Below are 19,927 nucleotides of genomic sequence, written 5' to 3'. Positions count from 1 at the left end.
GGTCTTAATAACAATATAACCATGTAGTAAGAAATTTCACACTTTCACTGCACTAAATACGAATTTTGTCTGTCATACTACTTATAGAAAACTTTTGGCACCATTTCAATCTTATTACCATAACAAAATCAGCTAGTGAGTATAATCAACAAAAGTGAAGAACAATTCCATACATGTATTAGAACTTATTATGAGAGTTTTAGGTTGGTAAAGAAATGAACTAGTGGAGTTACAATGCAGCTCTGAACGTATTGGTAGCCCAATAATAAAAGCTGGGCCGTTAATCATTAAATTAAATGAAATTAATACAATAAAAATACTGTGATGTGTCTACGAATAATTAAAAAATAGTTAAAATGAAAACCCCAAATTTAGTGTGTAGCGATATTTGTATGCAACAATTGTGAAAGAAATGTCACGCTAATTCAAATAATAGCAATTGAAACAGTGGCATTAAAGATGGCCAAAAGTTACAAAGCCTCTTTCTGCTTAACTTCAGAATGAAAGTTGAAGCAAAAAAAAACAAGAAGGGGGCTAACAAGTTTCAATTAAAAATGAAAGTTTGTTTTTCTATGTTGCTACATACATATGTATGCCTGTACATATGTATTTATGTATGTTCATTAGACCATACAACCACCTTAAAAGCAAACCAAAACAGTTCGACTTACACCCCTCACTGAGTCGAAAGTATTTTTGCAGGGAAATTTCGCAAACAGTTTTTTTTTTCATGGCTGAACCTAGGGCTCGCCGTTGTACATTTTTCGGTGACACCTACCTGGAATAATGAAAATAGTTCCTTAGCAAAAGTTTAATTAATTTTGAAGAACTTTAATTTACTGGCATTAGGGTGGTTGGAACTGAGATCTGGCGCGTAAGTACTAGAACTGCGTATTTGATGTCAAGAAGCTTTTCTTTAGTCTCAGTGGTGTACAGTGAATTTTTTTCCTGGTACGCTCTAATGTACACCTTCCCTAATTTTCTTTTCCGTAATAGCAACTATGCAAAGTTAATCATTAAACATCTAGATGAAAGCTTTACTAATCACCTTAATTTTTCACAGGCACAAAACGGCTTCTAGCAAAATAACGGTAGCTAGAAAAATTAAGAAAAAGAGATTGGGGGTTTGCGTATAAATAAATTTGGCAAAGAAATAATGAACGCAGCAGCTTAGCTTAGTGGATAATTCGTTTGAATAATTAGGTAGAAATGTATTTACATACGAGTACAAAATTTAAAGCATTAATTTATTTAATTAAACGAACTCGAGGTCATTGATTTTCCACAGTTGAAAAAATAAACAAAATTAGTGTGCATTTCTCAGATGGTAATGTGACCAAAAAGAGTTGATGGCTCACATATACATACATACATGCATACATACGTATATCGAAAAGCTGCTGTGCACAAGAATTATAAAACTCGATTTAGCCTCGGTTAACTTTGCAATCGGTGAGCAACTAAAATTTTCCATTAACTTAAATATTTTATTAAGCTACACACACTACCAACACCCACTTACCTGTTCATCAACTGTGCAGCCACGCTCGTCCAGCAACTGTTGTTTCGAATCGCCCAGTCCATCGAGCGCCGCGCAGTCCACTACGCGCACACCCATCGAACCTGGTACTATGGCGCGTACAGTTAACATTGTGGCTTGGCCCACTTCCACCGCGCCGGAACCATCAAGGCCGCCCAGCTCGAGCCAAATGCGCACGCGCGGAGTGGCACTGTTGCTGGCTGTGCTGGTTGAAGCGCCACGAACGCCATCGCTGGCATTGCTATCGGCAGCGTCATCACCGCCATCGCCGCTTTCAGTAGCGGCATTCGTGGGCACTGCTGCAGTTGCTGTTGACTCAGGAGTTTTGGAGGTCGCGCTTATTTCCGGTTCTTGTTGGCCTTTTTCTTCTACTGGTTGTTGCTGCTGTTGCTGGTGTTCTTTCAAATCAACAGCAGGCACATCCGTTTGTGGCGCATCGGTGAAATCTTCATTGTTAGCTGTCGTAGCGTCATTTTTATCACCCTTGCTTAGTGACGCAATAAGCGTGCGCATTCGCCCGTTTCTGGGTAGAAAGAAAACCGAAACAATCAGTTAGGTTTTAGCTCCGCGTAGCCCACATCGCGTGTAACTCCCACTTACCTGTAATTCTGCGCAACTTTTCGCTGTTGACCACCCGCTTTGAGTCTCGCCCGCTTGCCCACCATGCCCGCTGCAGGTCCCACCATCATGCCCATTGCCGTTGGCGGCAACTTGCAACGCACTGTACGCAAGATATCCGAACTCTGCCGCAATTTCTGCTCCATTTGCAGCATCACGCGCACCGAAAGCTCCATCACGCCATCAGCGCGCGGCTCAGCGCGTACACCACAACCGGATGTGGGCAAACGCAGTGTGACATTTTGTTGTGCGTTGCCGCGTGCGCTGCACTCCAACGGAAAGTCCTTGGCATAGACAAGGCCACGGAAATCGCGATTCAAATCGATGCGCATCGAGAAAAGGTCGCGCGTACAATTTGTATGCACCGCGAGCACTTTGTAGCGCTTCTTCGGCAAGTTGCCTAGATTGCGGCCACTTTTAGTCGCTTTGGCGTCAGCAGAAGTGGCCACTTGTGGGGGCGGCGCCACCTCCACATCCGCTACTTCTTCATCATAGCGGTGTCGTGCGCGTTCTTGGCGTCGCGGCGTAAATGAGGACGTTGATGGCGGAAACAGGCGACGTGTTGTTAGAAGTGTGGCTTCCGATGACGAAACCAGTGGTACAGCTACCAAGGGTACTCGTGTTGGCGACGCGGCGACTTTTAAACCATCTGCTGCATTGGCAGCTTTGGCTGTAGCTTCGTTTGTCGTTCTCTTTGTCCAGGCACCGTGACACATGAGCAACAGTGACAAGACCAGCGGCAGCTGTAACGCGCTGACTGTCATTTGCCACCGTTGCAAGAACATGAGTACTTCAATGTGTGTGTGTGTGTGTGTGTAACGCTAGTCAATTACTACAACAATAAACTACCGTTAACAGTTGTTTATGTTATTAGCGGTTAAATGTTAGCTGCACTTGTGGTTTATGGTTTGAGGTAATTATGTACGTACAAGTCGGGTTGACAATTACAATCTTAATGCTGTTGCTTAGTTTATATGCGGTTAACCGTATTTTTTTTTTTTTTTTCTTTTTTTGTTGGCTTAGTATGTTGTTCTTACGCCTCGCTAATAAAGGTTGCAGAAGTTTTTCCAACGCGTTGTCTCACATATTTTACTTCGATACGGCTTATTAGACACTTCCAGTTGTCGCGCTTGGGCGATTCGTTCAAGTCTATCAGATGTTCTGCGTTGCGGTATTGTATATAATTCTAAATCAGACAACCTAAAAAATAAAGAAAAAAATGGAGTAATTAGCTATTTTATCGCAAAAAAAAATTTTAAATAAGAATATGTAATCATTGACAGCTGTGGTGTAGTAGTTGGCAGTGCGCCAAAAGCTCAGCCAAACACTAACATATTGTGTAAGCGCCAATCTGTTATTATCATTAATCATTGACCGCTATCCAACTCATATCGTCTATGTATTTTCAAAAAAAAAGTTGTATGCAGGTTCATTCTTTAACAGATGTAAACTTACAATAACATATAACAAGGGTGGGCAAGGCCGAGGCCGAAGAGAGCCACATGTAAATTCTAAATGCTACAACGAGCCACACGAAAAAAAAATTTACATAAAATTATTATTAGAAATGAAAAACATTAACTTTATTATTATTCTAATGTACGTGAGATAGATAAAAAATTCATTATTCGAAAAATTCGCATTTCTGAGCAAAAAGAAAAAATACGTGTCTCCTTAAATTGTTCAAGGAACAATCCCTGTGAGTTTTATCGCAAACTTAAATTCACTTTCCCCCGGCCTGGGTGATTTGAGATGGAATGAGCCATATATATATATTTTTTTTTTAAGTCAGGTTTTTTTTGCTAAAAATTACTTGTTCGCTAACTCTTTTTTATGTTCGGAAAGTACGGTTCTATTCTTTACTATTTCTCACTAAAATCAAACTTTTCAATATCGATATATATGTACATAAATGGATATAAAGTCAATATGTATATATCTTGTTGCCCTTCGTTTCTGCATTCTACGGTGGCTGTTATCTTAATAGAGCCGTGTTTTTGGTTGTTAGTACTCCAAAATTTGTGGGTTTTTCATTACAGCTAATTGTATTTAGAGAAGCGTGCCACACATATGTCCATGAAATGTTAATACCATGCACAAATATTTTAAATGAAAACACTACGCTTGCGCGAAACCTTCAAAGGCACATATTTTGATTTATGTGACCATCACCGTCATTGATTTTTTCTTAGTATTTGACTATTTATTCATAAAATAGTACACGTACTTATTAATATTGCCATGTGCATTTGCTTTAAGATGAGCTGAAAACAAGCAGTCAATAGTTTACACCACATCTGTTGATGAGCTAATCCATCCGAGAAACTGCATAAGAGGTGGCAAAAAGCGGAGTAAACAATAAGGCGTGAACGAATATGTGTAATCAATTTAGCTTGGGGCGAATTTCGAAATTAATATGCCGCTAGATTAATATAAAAATGTGCCATAAACAAACATACATATGTATGTATGTATGCATATTAGGGTGCCACACAAAAAAAAAACGAAATTATAAAACCTGTATAACTATGTATATTAATAATTCCGCCGCTCACGTAAATCTTAATATTTTGCCGAAATATTTTGGCGGAAGTAATAAAATATAATAAATTTTATAATTCCGATTTTTTTATGGAGAGTGATCCATACTAATGTATATACATATATGAGTTATACTATATTATTATTTATATAATAACTGTTTCCTATTATGTGTCTTTACATTTATATTGCACATTTATTCTTTTGCATTCAATCGATAATGTACGCCTGAGGCCATTTGGTCGCCAACCAAACGATTAACTTGTCAAATCCAAGTAGTAGTTACGTATTTCATTAACAGATTTCATGCATAAGCAAAAATGCTACACATCATCTCCATTTTTTTATTGTTTTTCCTCAATTGTCATCTTTTGATTTTTATTTATTTTACTTCATGATGACTGCACGCTTTTTTTTTGTCTGGCCATCTCCATCGGCATCATGCTGGACATCATCATCGGTCAATGTTCACTGATCACTACTGACATAATAATTTGTCTTCGTACTGGCCTCTAGCGTTCGCTCAATTGAAATCTTCAGCTATTGCAATACTTATGCGAAATGATTAGGCATGACGTAGCGGTTTTCTATAAAAATGTTGGCGCATCATAGGACCTTTTATTGGGGCATTTACATTTTTTTATTTTTTTTACACATTTTTNGTGCGAAATGATTAGGCATGACGTAGCGGTTTTCTATAAAAATGTTGGACCTTTTATTGGGGCATTTACATTTTTTTATTTTTTTTACACATTTTTTGTTTCAAAAGTTGCCACGGGCAGTTAATTACATTCAATATCATCGCGCAGACAGCGTGTGAAAAAAGCGTTGTTAATACTAAATGCATCTGTTTTAGAGATTTTTATAGAATTTTTTTTTATAGAGTTTTGTAATTAGGCATTGCAAAGATGAAACAATATAAAAACAAAAAAAAACGGCAAGAGAGAATGATCCGTCATTTTTATGGAAGGACATAAAATGATTCGATGTTCTGAAACTTATCGAACTTATCGTTTTCCATTCGGAAAGCAGGAGGTTATCAATTCGTCTGAATATTTTTTTTTTTTTTGTTTGTTACCGCAAAACCCTTTTATCGAGGGTGGCCCCTACTTCTAGTTTCGCTTGTTTTGTTATTTAATTTAATATTTAAAAAATTAAGATATAATAATACTATTCAAGGTTACTAAAAGAAGGCTCTTATAAACAAGGCTTTGCCTATCCCTAAGGATATAAGTGTAAGGTCGCCACTTATTTTCGCATCTACAAAATTTAACTAAAACATCTTAATATAGATTTTTGAGAACCTTAATCCACAAATATTTTCGATGAGGGTTGCCACGTTTTTATTGGTAAAGAGGCTATGTATCATCAATTTCAAAGGGGATTTTTTTATGTTTTTGTGTATACATCACCTGATTTTAGTGTAAGATATTTTTTTAATTTATTAACATTAAAAAGCAATTTTTTATTTTTTATTTTCAACATATTTTTATAGAATTCTAAGGTACCGGCAGGTTAAATTATTAACACAATAACTAGTAATAGTTTTGTTATCGACATATTTTTTATGCGAAGAGGTATTAGTTTAGAAACTGGTAAAACTGGCTTTTAGTGACATTTTTCTCACCTCCATTTAATATTCCAAATATTTTTCCCAAGAGGATATATGTTTTGGCTTTAAGATTTTGAAGCTTTTCCGCATTTCTATAAGAAATCAACGATGTTAATACAGTTCTTTGCATTGCTGATGACGATATACTATGAATTAATTTTTAGCCTAATATAATAATAATATATATGGATATGTGTCTAGATCTTTAGGGAGCTAGCACAAAAATGGACCGTACAGATTCAACGCAATTAATACAAAAATAGGTAAAGCAGTAGTTTTTTGGTTAGTGAATATAATTATGAACAAAAATATATTTACGTTAATTGAATTGATTTGTGCAAAAATATCGTGCTATTTTTTTCTTTTTTTTTTAGTTAGCTCTCTTGTAGGTAAGTACAAAAATATTGTAATTACCTTATTAAAAATTTTTTTTCCAACCGTATTCACCAAACACAGCTCTAAAATTTAATTTCAATTCTGCTTTTGGACACTATTTTATCGAGTCTTGTAGTATCGGTGCTTTTGAACATTTCTCTGCATTAGATAGTCCTTCTTAAAACCCCAAAATTTTCACTCACTAATCAACCGCTAATCAACTAATCACTCACTTAATGAGCGCGGAATATTTTTACAAAATTTATAAACACATTTCTATGCAAACTCATAACATTTTCGGTCGGCGCGGTCGGTAATAAAAAAATTGCAATCGAAGTTAATCAAAAGCTACCAGAGTCGCAAGATGGTGCAGCAAGTGATGGCAAACGAACGGAAACAACTGACGGTCTTAAGCCGTGAAATATTCGTAAGAAGCTAAGCATATAATGCGAAATGCAAAACTTACTATGTATGTATGTAAATGCATACAAGGCGCGATTCCAAACACTAGATGAAAAGCCAAACGCAAAAGCTGACGCGCACAAAACAAACGACTAGACGCTGCCAAGTGTGAAAATATAATAAGCGGAGCTAGCGAGCGAGCGGCTTGAAAGAAATGCAGATGTTATTCGTGCGCTGGAAAAGTTGCCATCAGTCAACAGTAGCGGCAGTAGAGCAATAGTAAAGCCAAACGGAGTAGCAGTTGCGGTGGCGCTGCAGAAAATCCACACAACAAATATCTTGCAAAAAGAAGGTAAAAATCTAACAACAGCAGTAGCAGTAAAATGCCTAAGCAGTTGAGGGTTTAAACCTAGGCAGCAGATGCGGCGTATATGTACAATCGGCCGTAAGCTAGGCGCCGCATCAAGTTTATATGTACATAGGTACTTATGTACTATCCACGCTAGTATGAATGAATAACAGAATGAAGTCTGTGGTGGCGGCAAGGTGTGCGGTACTTGAAAAATCTTTAGTCTACAATTTTATCAGGTTTTATAACTCGCATTAGTCACACCATACTTGTGCCGGCGTGGCTTGTTGTTGTTATGGAAAACGAACCCGTGCCGCATTACCGTCAATATGAAATACTTGGAGATGCAGTACTATTCGGATCTAGTTACTGCCAACTTCCGAAAGCACTTAGCGCATCGTCAGAAGCGTTAGCTAAAGAAGTCATTAGCTTTTGCTAAATTTTACATATGTATTTACATTCAAACTTGCATGCAGCAGTAAAAACAAGAAACANGTTAGCGCATCGTCAGAAGCGTTAGCTAAAGAAGTCATTAGCTTTTGCTAAATTTCACATATGTATTTACATTCAAACTTGCATGCAGCAGTAAAAACAAGAAACAGTCACTTTTAATGCGTTCATTGCACGCGGCCACAGTCAGAGCTAAGAGTTGGGTGTCACATTAAAACAACAGCAACAAACACTTATGTATGGACATACATACATATTTAAAAGCATTTAACATTACGATCGCACAATGGGAGCGTATAATTATTATGTGAAGAAATGGAGAAATATATACATATGTGTGTAATACAAGCCAAGTGCAAGCACCTTAACTGTGAAGTAGAAAAGCGGTGGGTTGCTAGATTCAGTGTTCTTTTCGCTAGCGATAGGGCGTGAGAAGTTGTAACTTATGTATGTTCATACATATCCGTTAAAAACGAAACTGGCTAAAACGTTACAAGCTTACCAGAATGCTTAGCGGAAGTTTTACGAGATTGTAATACTTTGAGCAAGTTTAGAGCGATTTATATAATATTAGAATTTTCCTATGCACTTGTCAATTCGGGGAACTCCATATTAGCCGCCTTCGCTTGGTCACTTCTCTGCCCACCATCCGCTAGCTTAACGAAAAATTTGTATGTGAAGCAACAACAAAGTTAACTAGCTGTGATGAACGTTGAACACTAATTGCCCAGAAGATAATTTAGGTAGGCCTTCTTCAAAGAAGTCATTCCGAAAGGCCTACCCAAAAAGGACTGAAAAAAATGCTTGCCTGCATGGCTTGTAGGTCGTTTTCTATTTGCAATTTACGCGAATGCAAAAAAAATAATTGATATGAACCTTAAATAAATACCTTAAAGAAGTATGANACTTGCCTGCATGGCTTGTAGGTCGTTTTCTATTTGCAATTTACGCGAATGCAAAAAAAAATAATTGATATGAACCTTAAATAAATACCTTAAAGAAGTATGATTTTTATGAATTAAAGAAGCAGTTTTATACATAAAAACTCCCCCAAAAGGCATTCTGAAATACGTCTTACAAAATGCCCTTCTGGAAGCCCTTTTATGGGTAGCGAAAGCCTTCAATTTGTGCCACTCCATACAAAAATGAAAGGAGAAACGAATGTAGAGTGGAAGGCCTGTTGACCTTTTGGAAAGGCTTTTAGCTCCTGAAATTATCTACTCGGTGATAAACTTAAGAGTACATATGTATATACCTTTGTAATCACTTCCCTTTAAGTTTATAAGCATCTTATTTATCAGCAGCTATCACAAGTCGCAACTTTTCAGTTCAAATACGCATTCTCGTTCGTGCAAGTTTTTATGTAAGTTATTCCACACGAAACTGAATTTAGTTCTTTAAATTGGAGGTTAGAGGAAATACTTTTAGCGAACAGGAAATTCCGCTTTTCCATTTCCCTTCTGTCACCGACAACGTACAAGTCACAATAGATTTGGGACTGCTTAGCTGCAGGTATCGGTGTGCGACTTGGGTGTCACTCCGAAAAGTGCTGTCAAACGATATGTATCGATATTTTCGATGCATCGATCTTTTTCGGCATCCCTACGGCAGTGACGCATTAAAAGTGAAAAGCCAGGAATCTACTCATCACGGTCGCGATTGCAAAGTACTTTTTTATACAGCAAGCCCTATCGGTACATCCAATTGTGCAAAAGTTTGTAAACAAATTAATTTAATAAATTTATTGTGCAGAAAGTTATTTGTGTTGTGTCTCGAATACTCGCAAAGCGCAAGTAACCGGATGACACTAATATCATTAAGGCTTTTCATTGCATCACTTTCACACGATTTTGCTTACGCTGTTGAAGAATTTACGAAATATTTAGTAATATAAAGCAAATAATTAACGAAAACTCCCTCGCAAAGAAGTTGTTAACAAAATGTGCGACGGTGTTGTGGAAATTGACGGGTTCATCGAGTATGAGCTGACTAAGGATTGCGACTCTGTGGAGGAAGAGACCTTTATATACGAAGATGAAGACGGGGTGGAGGTGGAACAGCTGGAAGACATTATAATAAAGCCAGAATCGATTATAATGGAGGTAATCGAGGAAGATGACACTGAACAGGGTTATGAAGTGGCCGAGAGCCTTGTGGAAATAGAGGATGAGCCACTACCGGCCAATGTAGAGCTGATTAAAGAGGAAGACATTGAAGAGAAGCCAGAGGTGGCACATTCTCCTCCTAATGAAGCACCTAAAGGCCCTAAACGTTACCTCCTCTTTGACGAACTTGTAGCCAACATAGTCGACTATGATGTTGACGAGACTCCCATTGTTGAATTTTCCTTATCGAACACTGATACGGACGAAAAACTACCTGTCGAATGTGGCATTTGCCCCGATGTGATGCACAAATCGAAACTCTCTGCCCATTTAAAAACACATCTTGTGCCCGGCACTAACCGCTATGCCTGCATCTATTGTGACAAATCATACAAAGATCACAGTTACTTGGCTGGTCATTCTCGGCGTCACATGGGCATTCGGCCGTATGTGTGCGAACCATGCAAGCTATACTTTTCAACCAAACAAGACTTACGTGTGCACAATCAGCGGCGGCATCAGGAAAAAGAACACATTTGTGAGATTTGCGGTAAAACTTTTTCACAAAACACGATGTTGAAGCGGCATCGCGAGTCTACGCACGAAAAGATGAGACGCTTCCAATGCGAACACTGTCCCAAAGCGTACTACAAGAATTTCTCGCTTCAGGAGCACGTACGCAACGTGCATATGGGTAATCGCCGAATGTTGGTATGCCCGTTTTGTGGCATGCAATGCCGTGATGCACACAAGATGGCGCGGCATCGTAAGCTACTGCATCTTAACCAAAAATACTTTCAATGCGAAATTTGCCAAGAAGAGTTTACAGATATCAGCTACTTTGATGCACATAAACGTTCCATACAGTGTCGAAATAACACACAAAGAAAATTGGAAGAAGAGCAATTGTTACAGCAGCATGCAGAGGAGGAGCAATTGCTGTTAGAGCAACAGGAAGAGGACGATCAACTTGATGAAGAAATAGAACAAAAGCAAATACATTTCGGAACACATTCACAGGATCAATTGGAGTTGCAAACACAAGCAGATGATCTTTGTTATGAAATTACAGTAGTCAATAGCGATAATTAAGTATAGAAAAGCTGACACTCGGTAAAAATTTTCAATAATTTCCAAAACTTAATTACGCTATTAAAAATTGATACGAAAGTAATATACTATATATATGTATGTATATACATACGTACATTTGATGAAATGATGTATTAACAAAATTTCCATTGATAAATAAAAAAATAACTAATTTAAAGAATACCAAATATGTGAAGGATCTTCAAGTTCCAAATTTGGAAGAATTTTTTATTATTGAGGATATTAAATATACATATTCAAAGCTGCAAAGATATCATATTATATGCAGGTATATACATATGTATATATGTACATAAACATACATAGTATATTGCAATTTTGAGAATATGTTCTAGAATATTTAGCATTGAGCATACATACATATTTTCTCAAATGCATACATATGTAGAACGAATAATGAATTCAAGTTAATATATTTATGAACTAAAATATCCAAGTAAACACATACACGAATTAAATTATACATACGGCTTCGTCTTATCCTTTCTTGGCGCATATCTATATATGTATGTATGTACATATGTACATTATATTTCGATAAGAATTTGTTTCCAAATTGACATATGTATGTATATATACATATATTTTCATTAAAGCGGCGCAATATATCATAATATAGACCCATTGTTGTACTTCGAAAGCAATTTCGGGCGTCGATCTCTAGATAGACCCAGCTTAATGTCCTACATACATATGTGTATATGTGGTATTCTTACCAATAACACCTTTTCGGTCACGGTATTCTTACCAATAACACCTTTTCGGTCACGCTATTTCGAAGGAACCACCACCGTGTCACTTTCTGTCTCCTAGAGTGCCTCTACCGTCGTTATCNCTATTTCGAAGGAAATTCCACCACCGTGTCACTTTCTGTCTCCTAGAGTGCCTCTACCGTCGTTATCGTATTCGCATCGGCGTCTTCAAATTCTAAATCGCAACGCTTACTTTCGTCCTCTGTCTCGGAGATATTAGCCACTTCCGTATATATTCCCGCGTCCGGAACCTTACTTGCTCCATTGGTTCCGCCCCGCATTATAGCATGCTTGCTCTTTTCATGCCATATTAAGGAAGGTTTCTGATTAAAGCGCATATTACAAATGTTGCATTCGTACCGTAAAGCATTTTCATGCAACTTCATATGATTTCGCAGTGATTTGACCCTGGTAAATGTGGCTTCGCACTGTTCGCACTTGTAATTACGTTCCCGCGTATGTACCACAGCATGTGTACGCAATTGGTAACCATCAAAAAAGCGTTTTCCACATTCATCACACTTGTAATTTCGTTTATCCTGATGACGTTTTTCATGAATATTTAACGCACCATTAGTTATGAAACCGCTCCCGCAATAGGTGCACACAAACGGCCGCTCACCGGTGTGCCATCTAATATGTGTATCCAATTCAGTGCGTGTGAAAAATCGTTTATTGCATTTCGTACAGGGAAAAGGTTTGCTTGTGGAATGCCGTTTTTCATGACTGCGCAAAATGTGCATTTGTGCAAATGCATAGCCACATATCCTGCACTTAAATTTTCTATCTTCTCCTTCAGGAAACGTACGATATTTAATAGCAACTGGTCGATACTTGGAGCTTATGGGATCCTTACCAGGATTTTTCATAGGGTGTGTCTAACAAGGAATATATATATATATATATATATGTACATAAATATGTAACAATTTTAATAAGAAATTAAAAAGCGTCTTACATTTCCCTTTGTCTGACTAGTACCGTTTTTGTTGTTTATTTTAGATGGACACAGAGTTATTTCTGTGGACACATAGCTACCATCTAACTTCTCTTTGTCTTCGGGCAGGCTAACTTCAGCAGAATGTTTACTCTCGTTTATGTCATTTGTTTTCAGGGCCTCATTACATCCCGTCAACATGCCAATAAACTTCATATCATATTCACCTGTATCCAACGTGTTTAGGATATTTTCGTCATCATATTCCGTCGATTCATCTACATTTCCATTAAATTTATCAACATCATCGAAATGTTGATTGAAGATATGGTTCAAGAACTTGTCATAAGCGGTGAATTGCTCACAACAAAACTTGCACTCCACCATCATGAGGTAGTTATTCGTTATAAAAACTTCCCCACAATGCTGTCTTTGCTGTATCGCTGCCGCCATACTTATTGTGTCCTTAACCGAATTTTTATTACAAGACAAACCAAAATACAAATGCGTAGGTATGGCAGCGATTAATCATTTGATTAAATTAATCGATTATTTTTGTGTAATTTACGATTTAATTGTATCGTAGTTTTGTTTGTTGTTTTCGATGCATCGAAGCAAAACATCGATATTTTGGGTTCATCGATGTTTTTCCGACATCACTATTTACGCCAAGAAATTTCAAGTTTTTTATGAGGCGCTGGGTGTTTAGTTTTATCTTGTTTTAAAAGTCGAGTTTAAGACACAATAAGTATGGCTGCAGCAACACAGCAAAGACAGCATTGTGGAGAAGTTTTTATAACGAATAACTACCTCATGATGGTGGAGTGCAAATTTTGTTGGCAGCAATACACCGCTTATGACAAGTTCCTGAACCATATCTTCGATCAACATTTCGACGAAGTTGATAAATTTAATGAAACCCAAGATGAATTGACGGAATATGACGACGAAAATATACTAAACTCATTGGATACAGGTGAAGATGACATACAACAGAAATGTATTAACTTGTTGGCAGAATCTAAAGAGGCCCTTACAACAAATGAGGTAAGCGAAAGAGGACATTCTTCTGAAGTTAACCAGTTCGGAGATACTGACGAATTCGAAGGTGCCTATGTGTCAACAGAAATAACTTTGTGCCCATCTAAAATAAAAAGCCGAAAGGAAACTACTCGGACTAAACGAAATGTAAGAAGTTTTATAACTGCTATCTACATCTGTATATGTATATTTATTTCGTTAGACAAAGCCTGTGCAAAACTCTGATGCGGACCCGACTAGCTCCAAATATCGACCAGTTTTTATTAAATCTCGCACGTTTCGGGAGGGAGAAGATAGAAAATTTAAATGCAGGATATGTGGCCACACATTTGCTCAAATTACAATTTTGAGAAAGCATGAAAAAAGACATTCGACAAGCAAACCTTTTCCTTGCACCAAATGCAATAAACGATTTTTCACACGCACTGAATTGGATACACATATTAGATGGCACACCGGTGAGCGGCCGTTTGTGTGCACCTATTGCGGGAGCAGTTTCATAACTAATGGCAGGTTAAATATTCACGAAAAACGTCATCTGAATGTCCGAAATTACAAGTGTAATGAATGTGATAAATGCTTTTTTGATGGTCGTCAGTTGCGTACACACGCTGTTGTACACACGAAGGAACGTAATTATGAATGCGAAACATGCCAGGCAAAGTTTTCTCGCAAGATAACATTGCAAACCCATATGAAATTGCATGAAAATGCGTTACGTTATGAATGCGTCATCTGCCATATGCGTTTCAATCAACGGCCCATGATGTTATGGCATGTGAAGAGTAAACATAAATTGCTTCGTGTAGATGCGAAAGCAAATGCTGCATATGACTAACATTAATTTAAAATAACCAGCTCGGGTCTATTTAAACGGAATGACGCAGGATCGTAACATTCGTGAACGAACAACTCGTTACGTAAAAATGCATATTTCGGATTATTGCATTCGTGAACGTACTGCTCGTCATAATTCGATAAACGAGACGAGCAGTACGTTCACGATTTTTATAATGCGAAATATGCATTTTTACGCAAAAAGAATAAAAATACTTCTGTCGCTTCTCTCTGGCACCACAGGAAAATTCTACTTAGTAAGGGTTATAAGTAAACGTAAAACCAGTAACTATTGGTTTTCATGACAGCTGATAAATTTGTGGTTTATTCGTAGAAATTTCTTAATAAAACAGTATTTCATGTCTTACTTTATATTTAAATAGGTTTATGTTGTCAATTTCGACTATAAAAACCACATAAATAATTTCCTTATTAGTTTAAATGGCACACAGCAACATGCGATCCGCTGGTTTTTTTTCGCTTGCAAATTTTCACTGGCATAAATTTGTCCAGTAAAAACTTGTAACTTCCCCTGCCAGTAAAAATTTGTAACTTCCCCTACTAGAGAACTGTAATTTTGCTCTCTCAATTTTCCTTACTTTGGAAGTTTTTCGGATACATGAACACCGAAACTGCATAGATAGTAGGGGTCTTCATCTAAAGTGATAAAGAGATAAATTGCTTAAATTTATCAGTTTATCCTCCTTTCATGAACACACCTTGGTAAATAATTGCATAAAACTGTTTATTATTAAAATTATATGGCTACCCTACAAGAATTGTGTGATGGAAACTAACCCATTCTCATTTATCTCACTAAGGTCGGTGTTATGCAGACAAACTTTTGTTTGCCAAATTAAATGGCGGCTGCTTAGTTTGCTCGGAGGTGGTTATGTCGAGTTTGGCACAGGGTTGCACGTTCATTATGGTTTTCATGGCTATTGCCAACACGAAATGAGAATTTCAGATGTACATAACGCGCANTCCATACAAAGTTTGACAGTTCGTTTATCAAAATGATAAATTTACTTTTGATGAAGACCCCTAATTTTTGATAACTTTTGACTACATGAACAGGCATATTATTCTTTGATGTGAATACTCTATGATGGAGAAAAAGGTAAGTTAAAATAAAGACTTAACTTTATCATAGATCATATTAATTCCAGGTACTACAGGAAAAATGTCAAAAGAAGGGCAGAAACGATCGCAATTTTGACTTTATGTCCTTCATTAGCCCTTGTACAGAAGTTTCAGTGATTTCCTTGGAAACCAGCTGCCATTTATTTTTGAATTGTTGTGCGTTTTTTACAGCTTTGTGGGTCATAAGAAGTTTGGATTTCATAACGGCCCAGTAGGCTTCGATCGGCCGATGCTCTGGACAATTAGGTGGATTCACCTCTTTTGCTACAAAATACACTTTGTTTCTATGTTACCATCCTAAAGCCATTTTTCCGTAATGACATATCGCGAGATCAGGCCAAAAAAGCACTGGATCTTTATGAAGCCGTATAAGAGGTAAAAGTCGCTTTTGCAGACACTCCTTAACATAAATTTCTTGGTTAATTGTACCAGTGCTTACAAAAGGATCACTTTTGAAGCCGCATTGGCAAATTGCCTGCCAAATGAGAAACTTTTTGGGAAATTTGTCAAACTTTTTGTTTTTATATTTATCTGCAACATTGCCTCTTTTATTTGCAGTGTGAAATTCGCGGCCCCGGATTTGTTTAAAATCGGCTTTTACGTACGATTCGTCATCCATAACAATACAGCCAAATTTTTGTATGAGACTGTCGTACAATTTCCGAGCACATTGTTTCGCCAACAAATTTTGCTTACCGTTGCGATTAGGTGCTGCATTCACTTTGTAAGAACGTAGTCCTGCTGTTTTGCATACTTTTTGTATATACGAAGACGACATGTTTAATTTTTTGCCGACATCTCTTACCGAAAGTCCAGGATTTTTCTTAAAAGCAGATAACACTTCCTTTGCCTTAATTTCGCAAGCAAATCCTTTTTTTCTGCCACTACCAGGGTTCCTTTTTAAAGATAAACATTCATTGTATTTTTTAAGCACATAAGTAACGGTAGACTTTGGAAATTTTAGCTTTTTTGCGATGTCGTTATGGAACATGCTGGGATTTTCCAGCTTTTTGCGCAATATTAACTCGCGATCGATTTCTTTCTTGGTCCTCGTTTCTACACTGATTTTTGTTACTAAAAAGATATGATGCAGTAAGGTGGAAAATGCTTCCAGCTTTTTAAGTGTCTACCGATTTTTATTTTAATGTTATGATTAACCGAGCTATGCTTGGTTATGTGCGACCAGTTTTTTTCGTGTACATTCTTTATTTTGGATATTTTTCTCTTGTGAGAACACAAATTTCCTGTTCGCGTACTATTTTGGATGTTTTTCTCTTGTGAGAACACAGGTGACATTTCGCCGGAATTTTGCTGTTGAATGTTTTTTACTGGAGATTTTAACAAACGTACCTAATATTTATTTGTGACCATTTTTTACGCTCTTGCATCTTGACACTTTCCAGATTTTAGTCAGAAAAGATAAGGAATGGACCTAATGTTGACTAACCCTGTACTTGGTCCTTGTATGACCTTTATTGTGTAAAGGAAAATAAAATGTTTAACTGTCAATTTTTAATCAATTGTTTTTGTGTTACTGTTTGTAACTTTTATATTAATTTGTAACACTCCTGCTCACACCTGATCAATGAACTGGAAGATACTTATGGAAGCATATCTGTTTTGTTCTGCAATCAATAATTTGTACAAACAGGCGATTCAAGGATCAGTTTGTGGTTCTCGCCATCTTTTGGTCTATTTAATTTAAAAATCCGTTTTTCTCGAGTTTGGCTTTTTTGAGTTATCACAGTTTTGAAGTAAATGAGCCATATGTACATATGTATGTACAAACAGTTACAATTCCGTTTTTCCTTCCTTTAATGTTTTTATTTTATTGTTAAATTTCCCCATGTACGACAGTCCTTGGACAAATATATATACATCTATTTCGTTCCAATCATGTAGACTCAACCCGACTGCTATGTGAATCACTTAATCCTATTGATACAAATATGTAAGAAATTTCACTCATACGCATCTCCGATAGGATTAGCACCTTTTGCAGGGCCTTTGTTATCGGCGTCAGCACGCAGAACGTTATGTTTACTCTTCACATGCCATAGCATCGTAGGCCGTTGATTGAAACGCATATGGCAGATGACGCATTCATAGCGTAATGCATTTTCATGCAATTTCATATGGGTCTGTAATGTTATCTTGCGAGAAAACTTTGCCTGGCATGTTTCGCATTCATAATTGCGTTCCTGGGAATGTACAACAGCGTGATTTCGTAGGTGAAAAGCCTCATAGAAGCTCTTCTCACACTGATTGCATTTATGTTGGCGCTGGCCAAGATGCCGCTTTTCATGCATAGTTAACATTCCAGCTGTTATGAAACTTTTGCCACAATAAGCACAAACAAAAGGCTTGTCGCCATTGTGCCGCCTAGTGTGTGTATTCAGTTCTGTGCGGGTATAAAATGCCTTGTCACATTTGAGACATGTGAAAGGCTTTACATTAGTGTGCCGTTGTTCATGCCCACGCAGGTTATGTGCGCCGGAAACCGCGAAACCACAAATTCTGCACTTATATTTTTGTTCGCTGCCGGAGGCTGTAGAATCCTTTCTAGTCACCGAAGTACCCACCTGTCGCACAGCTGGTTTTGTAGTTTTGGGAGTGGGTTGGCCCTCCTGGAAAATTTTTTTATGTACATAGTACTTACATATAAGATAAATAACAATGGAATATGCAAAGCTTACGATTTCATTTGCTTCAACAACCACTGCATCATCATCCATTGGTGTTAATACTTCTGTTATAAAATCGTCCTCTTCACTCTCCGGCATAAATTCCTTCAAAGTTGTGGAATCAATTTCTACGTATTGATCATCAGTTGAAAGCTTAGGAATCTCCTGCTCAGTAATGGTCGCCACTTTTTTAGGTTTTTGGCGTTTTGACTTTTCCGATGCATTCCAATCATCGAAGTGTTTTTCAAATATGTGATCCAAGAATGTTGTGTAAACACCAAATTGTTCATTGCACGATTTACACTCCAGAATCATAGAAAAATTGGTGGTAATAAATACTTCGCCGCAGTGAAATTTTTGCACTGTAGCAGCAGCCATATTTCTAATGTACAAACTTTTGCTTCTTCAAATGTGATATACCAAAATATTGGATATAATTGTTTATAGCAATTCCAGCGGCCAATTGTTTTGGAAAATAGGTTTTTTTTGCTCGCCTATAGTTGAGCGAAAAACGATAAATATGCGAGTGGTCGATACTTAAACTCGATGGATTTAATTCGCAAGTTCTTTATACCATGTTCTGACCGACAACGAAAACATATTCACCGGCCATAACAAACGCTACACCAAAAAAAAAAGATAACACTTTGAAACGAGTTTTGGGATTGTGGGCTGAAGGCTGTTCACATCGGCTGTTAGTGTTTTCGTTGACATTTCTTATATCCTTGGTTTACAGTTTTGCTACAAAAAACAAAAAATCCTTTTATTTCATTTTCTTTTCATTAACCTTTTTCTTATTTCTTATTTTAAGTTGGCCAGCCAATCAACAATAAATCTGAAGTGGCGTGGATGATAAAACAACAGGCTGATTCTGAAACTCTCTGGGAGTTTTCTCTCTTTTCTCTTTCCTCCTATCATGAGTAAAAATTCCGTGAGGATTTTTTATATTAAATGGTGGAGTTGAGCTGTAAAAAAAAGTGTCAAACAGCTTTTTTGAAGTTTGTGTTTCCTCCTCCCAAATTTTCGGGAAAAATGCTTCTCCCTGGGAGTTATTTGAGGATTTCTTTCTCGGGAGATACAAATTCCTGGAGAACAAACTCCCCGGGAGTATTCAGAATTAGGCTGTGACTTCCACTTCGATAAATAATTGAAAAAAGCCAGTGCAGACACCGATTAGAATGAGTGGAGCGTGAGTTTTCAAGTAGTTTTCAGCGAAAACTATTTTTGTTTGACAGATTTTATATGGACGAAAACACGAGGTTTAGGTCGAAAGCCAGTTTAATACCATGTTCTGACCGACATCGAAAACATGTTTTCGTTGCTAAAACTAGTTTTCGACCTAAAACATGTGTTTTCGTCCATGTAAAATCTGTAAAACGAAAACCAGTTTTCGCTGAAAACTACTTGGAAAACTTACGTTCCACTCGT

General features: G+C 37.2%; 5 protein-coding genes across 8 annotated transcripts; 2 read left to right on the top strand and 3 right to left on the bottom strand.

Annotated features, from left to right (window-relative positions):
• Positions 1–1,522: 1,522 nt before the first annotated feature.
• On the bottom strand, positions 1,523–6,404 carry LOC108364616 (uncharacterized; the record flags this gene model as incomplete). The annotated part of the gene is made up of 3 exons (XM_017618363.1): positions 6,327–6,404; positions 2,141–3,358; positions 1,523–2,063 (listed from the first exon to the last, which is right to left on the bottom strand). Coding segments are annotated over exons 2-3 (1,344 nt in total), but the record flags the coding sequence as incomplete, so codon positions are not given.
• A 3,074-nt stretch (positions 6,405–9,478) lies between these two features.
• On the top strand, positions 9,479–11,180 carry LOC108364611 (zinc finger protein 583). The gene is made up of 2 exons (XM_017618356.1): positions 9,479–9,581; positions 9,640–11,180. Exon 2 carries the CDS (start codon positions 9,828–9,830, stop codon positions 11,082–11,084), a length of 1,257 nt encoding a protein of 418 aa, XP_017473845.1. The 5' UTR covers positions 9,479–9,581; positions 9,640–9,827; the 3' UTR covers positions 11,085–11,180.
• Positions 11,181–11,276: 96 nt separating this feature from the next.
• Positions 11,277–13,331, bottom strand: LOC108364612 (zinc finger protein 62-like). Of its 3 annotated transcripts, XR_001847785.1 has the most exons (4): positions 12,816–13,331; positions 11,945–12,735; positions 11,854–11,879; positions 11,277–11,765 (listed from the first exon to the last, which is right to left on the bottom strand). XR_001847785.1 is itself a non-coding variant. In XM_017618357.1 (3 exons), exons 1-2 carry the CDS (start codon positions 13,245–13,247, stop codon positions 11,983–11,985), a joined length of 1,185 nt encoding a protein of 394 aa, XP_017473846.1. In that variant the 5' UTR covers positions 13,248–13,331; the 3' UTR covers positions 11,277–11,843; positions 11,941–11,982. The 3 variants fall into 3 exon arrangements, 2 of the variants coding, with proteins under 2 accessions (XP_017473846.1, XP_017473847.1); XM_017618357.1 differs by lacking the exon at positions 11,854–11,879 and having other exon boundaries at positions 11,277–11,843; positions 11,941–12,735; XM_017618358.1 differs by lacking the exons at positions 11,277–11,765; positions 11,854–11,879 and having other exon boundaries at positions 12,044–12,153; positions 12,218–12,735.
• Positions 13,332–13,416: 85 nt separating this feature from the next.
• Positions 13,417–15,046, top strand: LOC108364614 (zinc finger protein OZF-like). 2 transcript variants are annotated; one of them, XM_017618360.1, is made up of 3 exons: positions 13,417–13,982; positions 14,038–14,710; positions 14,913–15,046. In XM_017618360.1, exons 1-2 carry the CDS (start codon positions 13,545–13,547, stop codon positions 14,671–14,673), a joined length of 1,074 nt encoding a protein of 357 aa, XP_017473849.1. In that variant the 5' UTR covers positions 13,417–13,544; the 3' UTR covers positions 14,674–14,710; positions 14,913–15,046. The 2 variants fall into 2 exon arrangements, with proteins under 2 accessions (XP_017473849.1, XP_017473848.1); XM_017618359.1 differs by having other exon boundaries at positions 14,038–15,046.
• Positions 15,047–17,602: 2,556 nt separating this feature from the next.
• On the bottom strand, positions 17,603–19,054 carry LOC108364621 (zinc finger protein 177-like). Its single transcript, XM_017618369.1, has 2 exons — positions 18,512–19,054; positions 17,603–18,442 (listed from the first exon to the last, which is right to left on the bottom strand). Exons 1-2 carry the CDS (start codon positions 18,875–18,877, stop codon positions 17,777–17,779), a joined length of 1,032 nt encoding a protein of 343 aa, XP_017473858.1. The 5' UTR covers positions 18,878–19,054; the 3' UTR covers positions 17,603–17,776.
• Between the last annotated feature and the right edge of the window lie 873 nt (positions 19,055–19,927).

The sequence above is a fragment of the Rhagoletis zephyria genome, unplaced genomic scaffold (genome assembly GCF_001687245.7).
Source record: "Rhagoletis zephyria isolate East Lansing unplaced genomic scaffold, Rhagoletis_zephyria_1.1 Rzeph_scaffold_01606, whole genome shotgun sequence".
Taxonomy (NCBI): Eukaryota; Metazoa; Arthropoda; class Insecta; order Diptera; family Tephritidae; genus Rhagoletis; species Rhagoletis zephyria.
This window is presented reverse-complemented; position numbering and strand designations above follow the sequence as displayed.